Consider the following 11286-nt stretch of genomic DNA (forward strand, 5'->3'; position numbering starts at 1 on the left):
TACGAATGGAGCTTATAACCTCTTACCATCTAGGACTTTTATGAGAAAAAACGATCTTTTTATTGCATTAAAGCATTTCTCATAAATATAATATTGCTGCCTTGATTTTCTATTGCGTGTTGCTTCCAGCTTGGCAATTGAATGGGTCATTACAAAAAGGAGCGACCCCAACCAGCAACACGTTGTCGGGGAAATCTCCCTATAGAATGCACCTTGGTCCAAAAGGGCAAATGCATTCTCACTCATCTTTGCTTCGTGTTGTAAACTTCCTTTATTTAAATTAAATAATATAAAAGAAATCCACAGAGAAATGCAACAACAAATGTTGGTTTTGGTATAGGTAATGGTTTTGGCATTGCTGCCTTCTTTATGTTGTTTTAAGCACGAGTGGGTATGTTATACCAAAAAGTGGTATATGATTGGAAAGTTCTGGTTGTTCACATTGCTTTCACATGGTGGTGTTGTTAGTATTCATTAGGTCGCTTTATTTTTATTTTTATTTTTAATTTAATATTTTTGGCGGCTAGAATTTATTTCAATCTAGTTTATAAAATCTGCATGTATTCGTTAAGCATGTGAGAAATACATATTTCTTTTAATAACATTAACAAAGTCGGAGATAATTCTATTAAAAAAACATGTGATTCTCACGTGTTAATTTTATAGACTCAATAGAAGGAATTTCCTCTAACCAAGTTTCGAGAAAAACTTAGTCCAATATTGATTATGTTATTATAAACAAATTTTTTAATTTTTTTTTTTATAAAATACGAGTATTAATCCGAATTTCTAACCATACTCAACTCTAAGTCAACTACTATGAATTACAATCCAAACACCCATGCTTTCACACTGAAATTTGTCAACAAGAACACAAAACTTAATAAGATTAGAGACCCAAAGTATAGATTATAGTTTAGTTATTTTGCTATATGAATAATGCTATTTAGATACGACTGTTGTATAATTGGAATGACGTGACAATGATATAGCTCTTGGTTGTTTTTTCCTTTTTTATTTTTTATTTTTATTTTTTACAAGTGACGATCAAATGACTATTTTTACTAACATATTATCAACATCTTACCAAATAATAAATAGCACTAATATATATATGGTTAGGTCCTCAAGGGGTAGTTTAATCGGCTGTGAACCACGCCTCATAAAACGAAGATTACTAGTTCGAATCTCCCATTCTCCTTCCCTTGTGTAGACATGTCAATATATATATATATAGAGGATGTAATTTCCATAACAGTTGAAATCGGTCTAGATATAGTAAGAACAATAATTAAAGACAATAAATTATAAATGATGAGAGGGCTTCTCTGTTAAAAGTATTACTTCAATTTCAAAACATTCTTGTGAGGCATCTATCCTTGGAGTACTACTCGTCGTCCAGTACTGGAAAGCTTGAAATTGTCTGAAATCTTGCTTTTACTTGTGCATGAATTATACCATCCTTCCTAAAGTTTGCTAACCTTTGTGGGTTCCTCCTTAAAGTAACATGTTTTCTCCAATTATATGAGAAGCCTTTTGCAGCGTGCTTCATTCAATTGGAAATTCTTTCTTTGCTTTTCATATTGCTCAAATCTCTTCTGTATGTTGGAAACTTTGTCACGTTCCAGAAAGATAGACCTTGCTATTTCTTAGCACATAAGTAAAAACCCACGTAGCTTTGCCTTTCTGCCAATGGAGTTGTTTCTCTCTTTTTGCTTATGGAGTTGTCTCTCCTTTTGCGTGTGGGAGTTGTTTATTAATTTCTTATCACATAAGTAAAAATGTATATAAAAATTATATAATTCAATAACAAATGTGTAATCGATTGAATTTGAGGAAATTTTTTCAACATAGTTCAAAGAAAAATTTGTTCTTAAAAAAAAAATTAAGAATAAATTTTTTTGTCAGTTAAAAAAAAAAAAAACACATTGATGTGAAATGGTAACATGAGAATCCATTTAAAACAAGTTACGCTTAAAGCGAAACAAAGTCCTCCAAATTAACCTCAAAATGTTTCTCAATTTTTCAAAAAAAAAAAATCCCTACAATTATTATTATTATTATTATTATTTTCAAAGGAGGGAAATGGGAAAGGAAAATATCATTATAATTCTTTAAAATAAAATTTTTACCCCCATAATTTTTTATTTTTTTAATTTCCTTCCCTACATCTAAAATCTTAATTCTGGCCTTATTACCTTAAGCATTAACATAAGTTCTTACCTACCCTAATGAGTAAGATCTTGACAATTTGAACTTGTCCGCAATTTTGTAAGGGTTCGTTTGGGATTGTAGTTTTAATAAGTGCGATTTTAAAAATTGAATTTTTAAATCGCTACTTTTTGAAATCGTAAAGGCATTTGATAAAACATATTAAAATATATATATATTTTTTTTATCAAATTTTGTGATGCGAAAGCGTGATTTTGATTTAAATTCACGCTTTTTTAAATAAGCACTTAGCCTACTTATAAAAATCGCATATTTTCTTTCATATTTTAAATTAAGTATTTTTTTAAATTGCAATACAAAACGTCTTATATTTTACAATATATTTTAAAAATATAAATTATTATTACAAAATCGCAATTTCAAATACACCATAAAACTTACAAGTTGCCCCGAATAGAATCCCACAAACCGTATACACCGGATCCAAATCACATGGCCATTTTCCATCCGAAAGGGGCATTCCAACGGTCGCAATTCATGGGCATTCACGTCATTTGTGGAACTACCTCAGAGATAAAAAGCGACTTTCAGCTCACAATAATTCTCAAAAACGCCAATTCGACTCCGTTCCCTTCCAAAGCCACGCGTTCAAATCACGCAAGAACTTTCAGCTCGCACTTACTCCATCTTGATGCGCAGAGGTGCGTAGCGTACACTTTACAGAAGTTCTTGCCACCACCGAAAGCTCTTTTTACGGTCTTGCCCTTCTCCTTTTCGCGTCTCCATCTATTTCTTTCCTGGCCACTAGCTTCCAGCTTCCCGAACACTCTGAAACATGCGAAACAGAGAGTCATCTTCACCTATGGCGGTGCTTCGTTACGTTGCCGTTTTCGTCTTTCTTGGCCTTTTCCATGCTGTACACGTCGCCAGTAAGTCTATAGTTTATCTTCAGTTTAATGTCTCTGTCTGAATTCTTGATTTTCTTCGTTTAAGGAGACCGGCTGATCATTGTCTTTCACCTGCTGTGCTCCTAAGCAGTCACTTAATTTCTTCAATTTAAGCTTTTTAAACGTAACGGCTTCTTTGAACATTGACCTCCCAGGACCAAAGGAGAAAAACAAAGAAGTAACGCTCTGTTTGGTAGCTAAGAAATCACAGGAAATAAAAAAAAAAATGAAAAAGAGAAAGAAAGTATAATATTGAGAACAATCAAAAACCCATTTCTGTTTTTTTTTTTTTGGCCGTAACGGTGTGATCTCTTTGTGCAGACTCGCAATCATTCATCGGCGTGAACTATGGGCAAGTTGCCGACAACCTCCCGCCACCTGCAGCCACCGCTAAGCTTCTCCAATCCACCTCAATACAAAAGGTCAGACTGTACGGATCCGACCCAGCCATAATCAAAGCCCTGGCGAACACAGGGATCGGAATCGTCATCGGCGCCTCCAACGGCGACATCTCGGCGCTAGCCTCCGACCCGAACTTCGCCAAGAACTGGATCAACTCCAACGTGATCCCCTTCTACCCTGCGAGCAAGATCATCCTCATCACTGTCGGCAACGAGGTCATGACCTTCGGCGACCGGGGTCTCATGGAACAGCTCCTGCCGGCGATGCAGAACCTACAGAACGCCCTCAACGGCGCGTCCTTGGGCGGGAAGATCAAGGTCTCGACGGTCCACTCCATGGCGGTGCTCAAGCAGTCGGAGCCTCCGTCTTCCGGAAGCTTCGACCCAAGTTTAGGCGACCTGATGAAGGGGCTCTTGGCGTTCAACAATGCCACCGGGTCGCCTTTCACGATCAATCCGTACCCGTACTTCGCATACAGGGGCGACACGAGGCCGGAGACTTTGGCCTTTTGTCTTTTCCAGCCAAACTCGGGGCGGTTCGACTCAAACACAAAGATCAAATACACAAACATGTTTGACGCCCAGGTCGATGCGGTTCGATCCGCGTTGAATTCCATGGGCTTCAAGGGCGTCGAGATTGTAGTGGCGGAGACTGGTTGGCCGTACAAAGGAGACACTAACGAGGCGGGGGCGAGCGTTGAGAATGCTAAGGCTTATAACGGTAACTTGATTGCGCATCTGAGGTCGAAGGTTGGGACCCCATTGATGCCGGGAACGTCGGTGGACACGTATCTGTTTGCCCTGTACGATGAGGACTTGAAACCTGGACTTGCTTCTGAGCGAGCCTTCGGGCTCTTCAAGCCTGATCTAACCATGACCTATGATGTTGGGCTCTCCAAGAATAGCCAGGTGAGAGAATGCAATGCATAAATTCTTAACATTTTGAAATTAGGCTGCCGAATTTTTGAAATCCTTTTCTTTTGCTTGTTGAAGACTCCATCTACGCCAAAATCAACTCCAGTTACTCCTTCACCAACTCCGGTTACTCCGTCACCTACTCCGGTTACTCCTTCTTCACCAAAGCCGAAAAAAGGAGGAGCATGGTGCGTGCCAAAGGCGGGCGTATCAGATGCCCAATTGCAGACGAACTTGGATTATGCTTGCGGACAGCCCGGAATCGACTGTAGTCCAATCCAACCAGGCGGGGCTTGCTTTGAACCTAACACGATACCATCTCATGCTACTTATGCCATGAATCTCCTCTACCAAACTGCTGGCCGGAATCCATGGAATTGTGATTTCTCACAAACGGCCACACTCTCATCCAACAACCCCAGTATGTTCTCTAATCTTTTTATTCTAGTTTTGTTTGAGCTTGATAATTTGCCCTTGTCAAAACAAAAGATAAACGGATTTTTCTTGATTGCCTCAATATCTATTGTATTAATTTGGCACAGAATATTAGGTGACATTAATTCTATAATGTTTTTAAGCTGCTAGTTCATGCATACAAGTGTTTTATATTGATTTTCTGTACTTCCCATCTGCCACTTTCCTCCTATCGTCATCATACTCGATGTTCAAAATTTGTAAATTTTATTTTATTATGGTAGCTATTTCTCTAGAAGAATGTGACCGTTATGAGCAAACTTCTATTGTCTCTAGAGCATTTTCAGCCGTTTTCTTGTTATTTTTCTTATATTTAAAGATTTAAACTATTTTTTATTTCTCTATGTCAAAATACACTTCAACCCTATATTATTAAAAGAAAAATGTTAGGTATTTTTCTAGTGTTCTCTTAGTATCCTCTCAATTGTGATGTAGTTTTTAAAATCACTAATAAATTAAAAGTCAATAATAATAATCTCAAATTCAATGATAATTTTAAAAGTCACATCACAGTGGGAAAACACCAGGAGAACACTAGAAGAACACCTAGCATTTTCCTTATTAAAATATTTATTTTTTTTAATTATATTATATATATGAGAAGAGAGATGAAAGAGAATTGTGAGACATGACTAATGAGAGAAGTGAGGAGAGAATTATTTTTTATTTATTTTAATAATTATAAAGATTGCAATAGTGGAACCCAATGTTTTGAGTTTCATTGTAGCAATCTTAATGTTTAGAGTTCATTTAAGGGTCTGTTGTAGGACGTTTTTTACGATTTTTTAGACATATTCTCTAAACTTAGGATAAGGGAGTCTGTTATGAATGCTCTAGAATGGGGTTGGCCTGCTATTTGGAATTTTTTAAATAAAATTGCAAAAAATCTTTCACCTAAGAGTGCATTTAGAAAAAAATGAATAATTAAAAATGTGTAAACTACTTTGTTTTACCTATAAGGAGATGTGTTTTACAAAATGCACCATTCGTAATTTTACATAACGTTTAACTACGTTTTGAAATTATTATTTTTTATTTTATTTTTGTATACTTATGATTAATATCTCTTTTGCAGGCTATAACAACTGCGTTTATCCGGGCGAGAGTACCTGAGAAATGAGACTTTCTATGTTATCAAACGAATAAAGGATTCTCACTTAAAATAAAGAGGGAATTTGTATGAGTATTAATGGTTGTGAAGGAATGTTTATATATTTAAACTAGGAAACGTTCTCTAAATGTAAATGTTTAATAGTGCTCGTGTTTGGTAATAGGCTTGTATTTCCTTGAATTCTTCTTTGTGAATTAAAGATTTTACTATAAATCCTTTATAAATTAGTGTGAATGGATCACATTATATTTATTATTTTTAATTACTAAATATGGACCGTTACATAGCAATTTACATGACGAAAATTAATTAACAAGTTAAAAAGAATTGCAAATTAACAACATTTTCTTGCCATCCTTTCATTTTCTTTCTTACTCACGTGATGATTATGTATTTAAGAGTGACAAATAATTGTCGTCACGACTTTCATTTTGCTGGTACGTCGTCGTTTGATGATGATTATAAATTTATAGCTATAATTTAGTAATTTTTTCCCCCCGAAATAAAATCCTCGCCAAGCTCTTTTTTTTTTTTTTTTTTTTTTTTTTAAGTGCCAAGCTCTTTTCTAATTGGCTAGATTGAGTTTCCGTTACGAGCTTCCGAGCATCCTGACCCAACTTGATCACACGGTTCTTCCATATTCTTGCGTGCGCGCGAAAGAGAGAAGGCGAAAAGCCCAGAAAACGAATCTACGAAGAGAAAGAAGGAAAATGGCGACGACGACGACGAGAGAGAGAGAGAAGGAGAGGGAGTGGGAGAGGGAGAGGGAAAGAGAGAGGGAGAGGGAGAGGGAGAGGGTGAGAGATCTGGAGCTCCTGATTCCCGTAGCGGGAATTATCGAAAATGGAGGCTCCAAATCTTCGTCCCCTTCGTCCTCTCCGGCGGTTGCCTCCTCGCATCATCACTCCGGCAGAGAGGTCTCGTTTCAATCTCTCTTTTATTAGCTTCTGTTCTGTGAAAAAACTAGTAATTCCTCCGCAATTTCAGTTTCTTTTGTCTCAATTTTGTATTATCACGTATGGATCTACTGATTGAAAGAGGTACATGTATATCGTATAGAGTTTTGGGCCTTTTGGATTATTGTTCGTGTGGAATTTACATTTGATCAACAATATGTGACAATCGTTACGATAACCCAACGATATGTTATATGTGAGATTCTATCATGCGTGAAACTCCAATATATGGAGCATGTGCCATTGCTGACGACTCCTTGACAATTATATAAACAAATTATTGTTTGTTTGCTGTGTAGGCATTTTCTAAAGTCATCCGCAGCTGGGCCTCCAAGAAGTTTATGAGCGGATGGTAAGCTCCTTATGTTAATTCTTTTGGATGATCTTTGCATCAAGTTTTGGGGGTTTGGCCTTTCGGGGCATTTGGTGTAGTATTTATTGGATAGGTCCACAAGTTTTAATAATACTTCCCCAGTTGTATGTACTTTGTAACTAAATGGTGGTACTATTTTGTCAAATTCCTAAGCCAATATGGCACTTCTGCCAATGAATGGTTATTGAAACGAAACACACTTCCACCATACGGCAGTAGATCTGCACTTTCCTGTTGAGGAAAGCACAAGTATAAGAGTGTGATTGGTCCCGTGATTTCTCATGTCAAAATGCGTTTTTAAACAAAATTACTGAAAGTGTTATGTTTAAGAGTGTTTTTGAAAAAACGGAAATCAACATTTTCAAATTGTAAATAAGAGGTGGTTTTTAAAATCGCAAAAGCAACACTCTTTTACAGGTTTTTTGGACATTTAACTGCATTTCTATAAATCGTGTTTTCATTTAGTGCGTTTTAAATCACAATTTTTTCAAACCAGTAGACCAAGTGTGCACTAAGAAACCCATCTTTGCTGTTCTTGGTATATAATAGACCCGTTGCAAAACAAAGGTATTATAACCAAAAACGAAATGAGCTTTTGTCACCATGATTATAGAGTCATTGCTTTCTCAATACTTAAGTTTGGAGGTCATTGTTTAATTGCTATGATATTATCTAAATTGAGCTTGAACATAAATAAACAATGAAGTATGTAACATGAAAATCTTTTGGATATGTTCCATGAAAATCTTATATTGTTTGCAGTGTCATTCTTCTTCCGATAGCCATTACATTCTACATCACTTGGGGTTTCGTTCATTTTGTGGATGGTTTCTTCTCCCCGATCTATAATCATCTAGGGATCAATATTTTTGGTGAGTAAATTTACTTATTCTGTGTTTTAGCAGTTTTTTGAGGATTGGGACGACTTGAACTTTTTATGGTTATAACTTGTTAAGATCAATTTGATTGGGTTCTATTACATCAAATAGTCAGGATACGACTTTAAAGTCGATGCTAATTCATCTGAGGAATGCAAATATACTTCAATCTTTACTGAGATGTTGGGAAACAGAGTTTAACTCTTTTTACAGGGAGTGCTTGCTTAACCAAGTCAATTGAATTGAACATTTCATGCCATGTGCTATTATTTTAGTTTTCAACATGTGCATAATTTAGATAACCTGCAGGTCTTGGATTCGTGACCTCCATCACTTTCATATTCTTAATTGGTATTTTCATGTCATCGTGGTTGGGTGCTTCTGTTCTTACTCTTGGGGAATGGTTCATTAAGAAAATGCCACTCGTAAGCTACATCTATGCTGCCTCTAAGCAAATAAGTGCTGCAATATCGCCTGGTAAATATACATATCAATATATTTACGCTCTTGGCATTTGGGTTTCGAAGCTCATACTCACTCATCTGGGCATTACCTTACAGATCAGACCTCTAATGCCTTTAAGGAAGTAGCTATCATAAGGCACCCTCGTGTTGGAGAATATGCGTTTGGATTCATCACGTCTACAGTTGTTCTTCAGAGAAGCATGGGCGATGAAGAACTCTGCTGTGTTTATGTGCCCACCAACCACCTTTATCTAGGAGATATTTTTCTCATTAATTCCAATGACATAATTAGGCCCAGTCTGTCAGTTCGAGAAGGAATTGGTATGATTTTAAACATAGAAATCGACCCCCTTTTTTTTTTGTTTTTCTGATATGAATGTTTAACTAAAACGGGTTTGATTGTCATGGGAGGTGCAGAAATTGTCATCTCCGGAGGCATGTCAGTACCTCAAATACTGAGTACAGCTGATGCCCGGCCCAGTCCAGCAGCAAGGATTGGCGACTATGGACCAGTGAAAGTATAACAATGGACTATGAATGGTGGGAATAGATTTCAATTTTCATATTCCTTTTTCTTCTTTTTTTCTTTTTAACTTTGTTCTTTTTCTGAGTAATCAGAATTATGATTCTGTCCTTAGACTAATTGATGAGAGCTGGAACACAACAGCGCTAGCCAAACAAGTTTTTTCCGAGAAAGTGTTGAGGCTTGAAAGTTGCTAGACACTTGTTCAGAGAATGTGATGGCAGTTCATGCACTGAGGTGACCAGTGGAGAAATCCCAAGTGAAGTGAAGAATCAAGAACCTCTAGAATGACACATGTACAGGCACAACTATGGCCGTTCTTTTTTCTATTTGTTTATGGTGGGAATTATCTCAGTTTAAAGCGTCCCCTTCTGTCTTCTTTATGAAAGAGAGTGTATTTCTCCAAGCAGCTTATTTGTGGTATTTAATGCAAAGATTGGGTGAACGGCCCATGTCAATGTATTTTTATAATTATAAGCACCTTAAAGGCACGTAACCGTTTACATTTGAAAAAAAAATTATTCTCCTACACGATTGAAAATTGCAGTATAAGCCCGTTGTCTTTGAATGACTGTCATTGAACCTGAACTTCACTTTAGGACTCAATGAATTAAGAGGAATGATAGAAACACAATTTCAGCTCAACTTTTTTTTTTTTTAATTTTTTTTTTTATGTGGTCATTTAAAAAAAAAAAACAAAACAAAAAAATTCTGAAGTAATAATATCATATGTGGTCATTTTTTATTTGGTATTTTTTTTTTTTTAAAAAAAAATGATATTTTTCTTCTGAATAATGACCATTAAAAAAAAAAAAAAAAAAACCCACATAGGATGTTATTACTTCATAATTTTATTTATTTTTAATTTTTTTTTTTTAAAATGACCACATAAGATAAAAATTGGGCTAAAGTTATATCTCTATCATTTCTCATGAATTGATACTTCATTTAGGATTTAGTTCGACGTAATCTAAACCCGACACACAAACACAAATTAACATTCATAACTTCATTTTACCAATGAGGTTTGATACGAACACGACACAAATCCAACTCATGGCCAACTTCTCTCCTATGTGTAAAAGAAAATTGAATTTTAAACCAAACAAATTGTCTTTTTTCCCAAAATCCTCTCTATCAATTTTTTTATTTTTTATTTTTTTAAATGACACGTAGGAGAGAAATTGGCCATAAATTAAATTTATGTTGTTACCTTTACATTTTCCTTTACCAATACCACAGTACCATCCACCTCATCAAGAACGTATTTTGTTGATTGGCAAACAAGATATTCCGGAATGTCCTTTTTTTTCTTTAAAAAAATGATGTTGTTCTGCAAATATCTAATGTGACAAAAAAAAATAACGAAAATTCCAGGAAGCATGACACTGTTAACAGCCACATCATCAACCTCCAACACTATCTCAACAACCAAGTTTATTTGATACACTGCAGTTGCTAGATATTGTTTGTTTGAATGTTTGAATTTAAACTATAGTTAGATAGGTTACATGATCTATTGTAATTAAGTGTATAAATATACTCTTTTGATAATAATCACGGGGACCCATGCTTCACTCCCTTCCCTAGTCCCTACAAATCAAATCATTGGATAACAGGAAATTATTATTATTATTATTATTTTTCCTTGAGGGAAAAAAAATGACATTCTACCATGCATTGTGTCAATGCATCCGCCACTTTGAATCATTGGAGAAGGGGATTTTTTTTTTTTTTTTGGGGGAGGGGGAGGGGGGGTTGTTTTTAAATACAAAAAGGAAATTCCAGCATATGGCTAAGAAAATGTTTGTATTATTACTAATCATGTCATGCTTTGGATTAGAGTTATGTTTCATGCTTATTTGGAAGCACGTAACAGGATTATTCATTTGGGGTAAGTTCAACTCGAGCCTCACAACAAAAAATTTGTTGATTATAATTTTTCAGCATCCTTTATTGATTCATACTTGTGCAAACACCTCATAACATACCAACAAGTCCAACACCTTCACTTGACTTCTGTGACACAATGTCAGAAACTATGATTTATCTCTTTAATTTGATATTATAAA

The 11286-nt window shown here is 35.6% G+C and overlaps 2 protein-coding genes across 3 annotated transcripts; both read left to right on the top strand.

The window, feature by feature from the left end:
• The first annotated feature begins 2774 nt into the window (after positions 1 to 2774).
• On the top strand, positions 2775 to 6272 carry LOC132184378 (glucan endo-1,3-beta-D-glucosidase). The gene is made up of 4 exons (XM_059597997.1): positions 2775 to 3101; positions 3441 to 4429; positions 4514 to 4856; positions 5985 to 6272. The coding sequence occupies exons 1-4, from the start codon at positions 3008 to 3010 to the stop codon at positions 6020 to 6022; spliced, it is 1464 nt and encodes a 487-aa protein (XP_059453980.1). The 5' UTR covers positions 2775 to 3007; the 3' UTR covers positions 6023 to 6272.
• Positions 6273 to 6904: 632 nt separating this feature from the next.
• LOC132184379 (protein LIKE COV 3-like) lies at positions 6905 to 9696 on the top strand. Of its 2 annotated transcripts, none has more exons than XM_059597998.1 (7): positions 6905 to 6937; positions 7276 to 7328; positions 8112 to 8221; positions 8537 to 8704; positions 8788 to 9012; positions 9109 to 9231; positions 9310 to 9696. In XM_059597998.1, exons 2-6 carry the CDS (start codon positions 7318 to 7320, stop codon positions 9213 to 9215), a joined length of 621 nt encoding a protein of 206 aa, XP_059453981.1. In that variant the 5' UTR covers positions 6905 to 6937; positions 7276 to 7317; the 3' UTR covers positions 9216 to 9231; positions 9310 to 9696. The 2 variants fall into 2 exon arrangements, with proteins under 2 accessions (XP_059453981.1, XP_059453982.1); XM_059597999.1 differs by having other exon boundaries at positions 9359 to 9696.
• The last annotated feature ends 1590 nt before the right edge of the window (positions 9697 to 11286 follow it).

Source organism: Corylus avellana, chromosome ca6 (genome assembly GCF_901000735.1).
Source record: "Corylus avellana chromosome ca6, CavTom2PMs-1.0".
Taxonomy (NCBI): domain Eukaryota; kingdom Viridiplantae; phylum Streptophyta; class Magnoliopsida; order Fagales; family Betulaceae; genus Corylus; species Corylus avellana.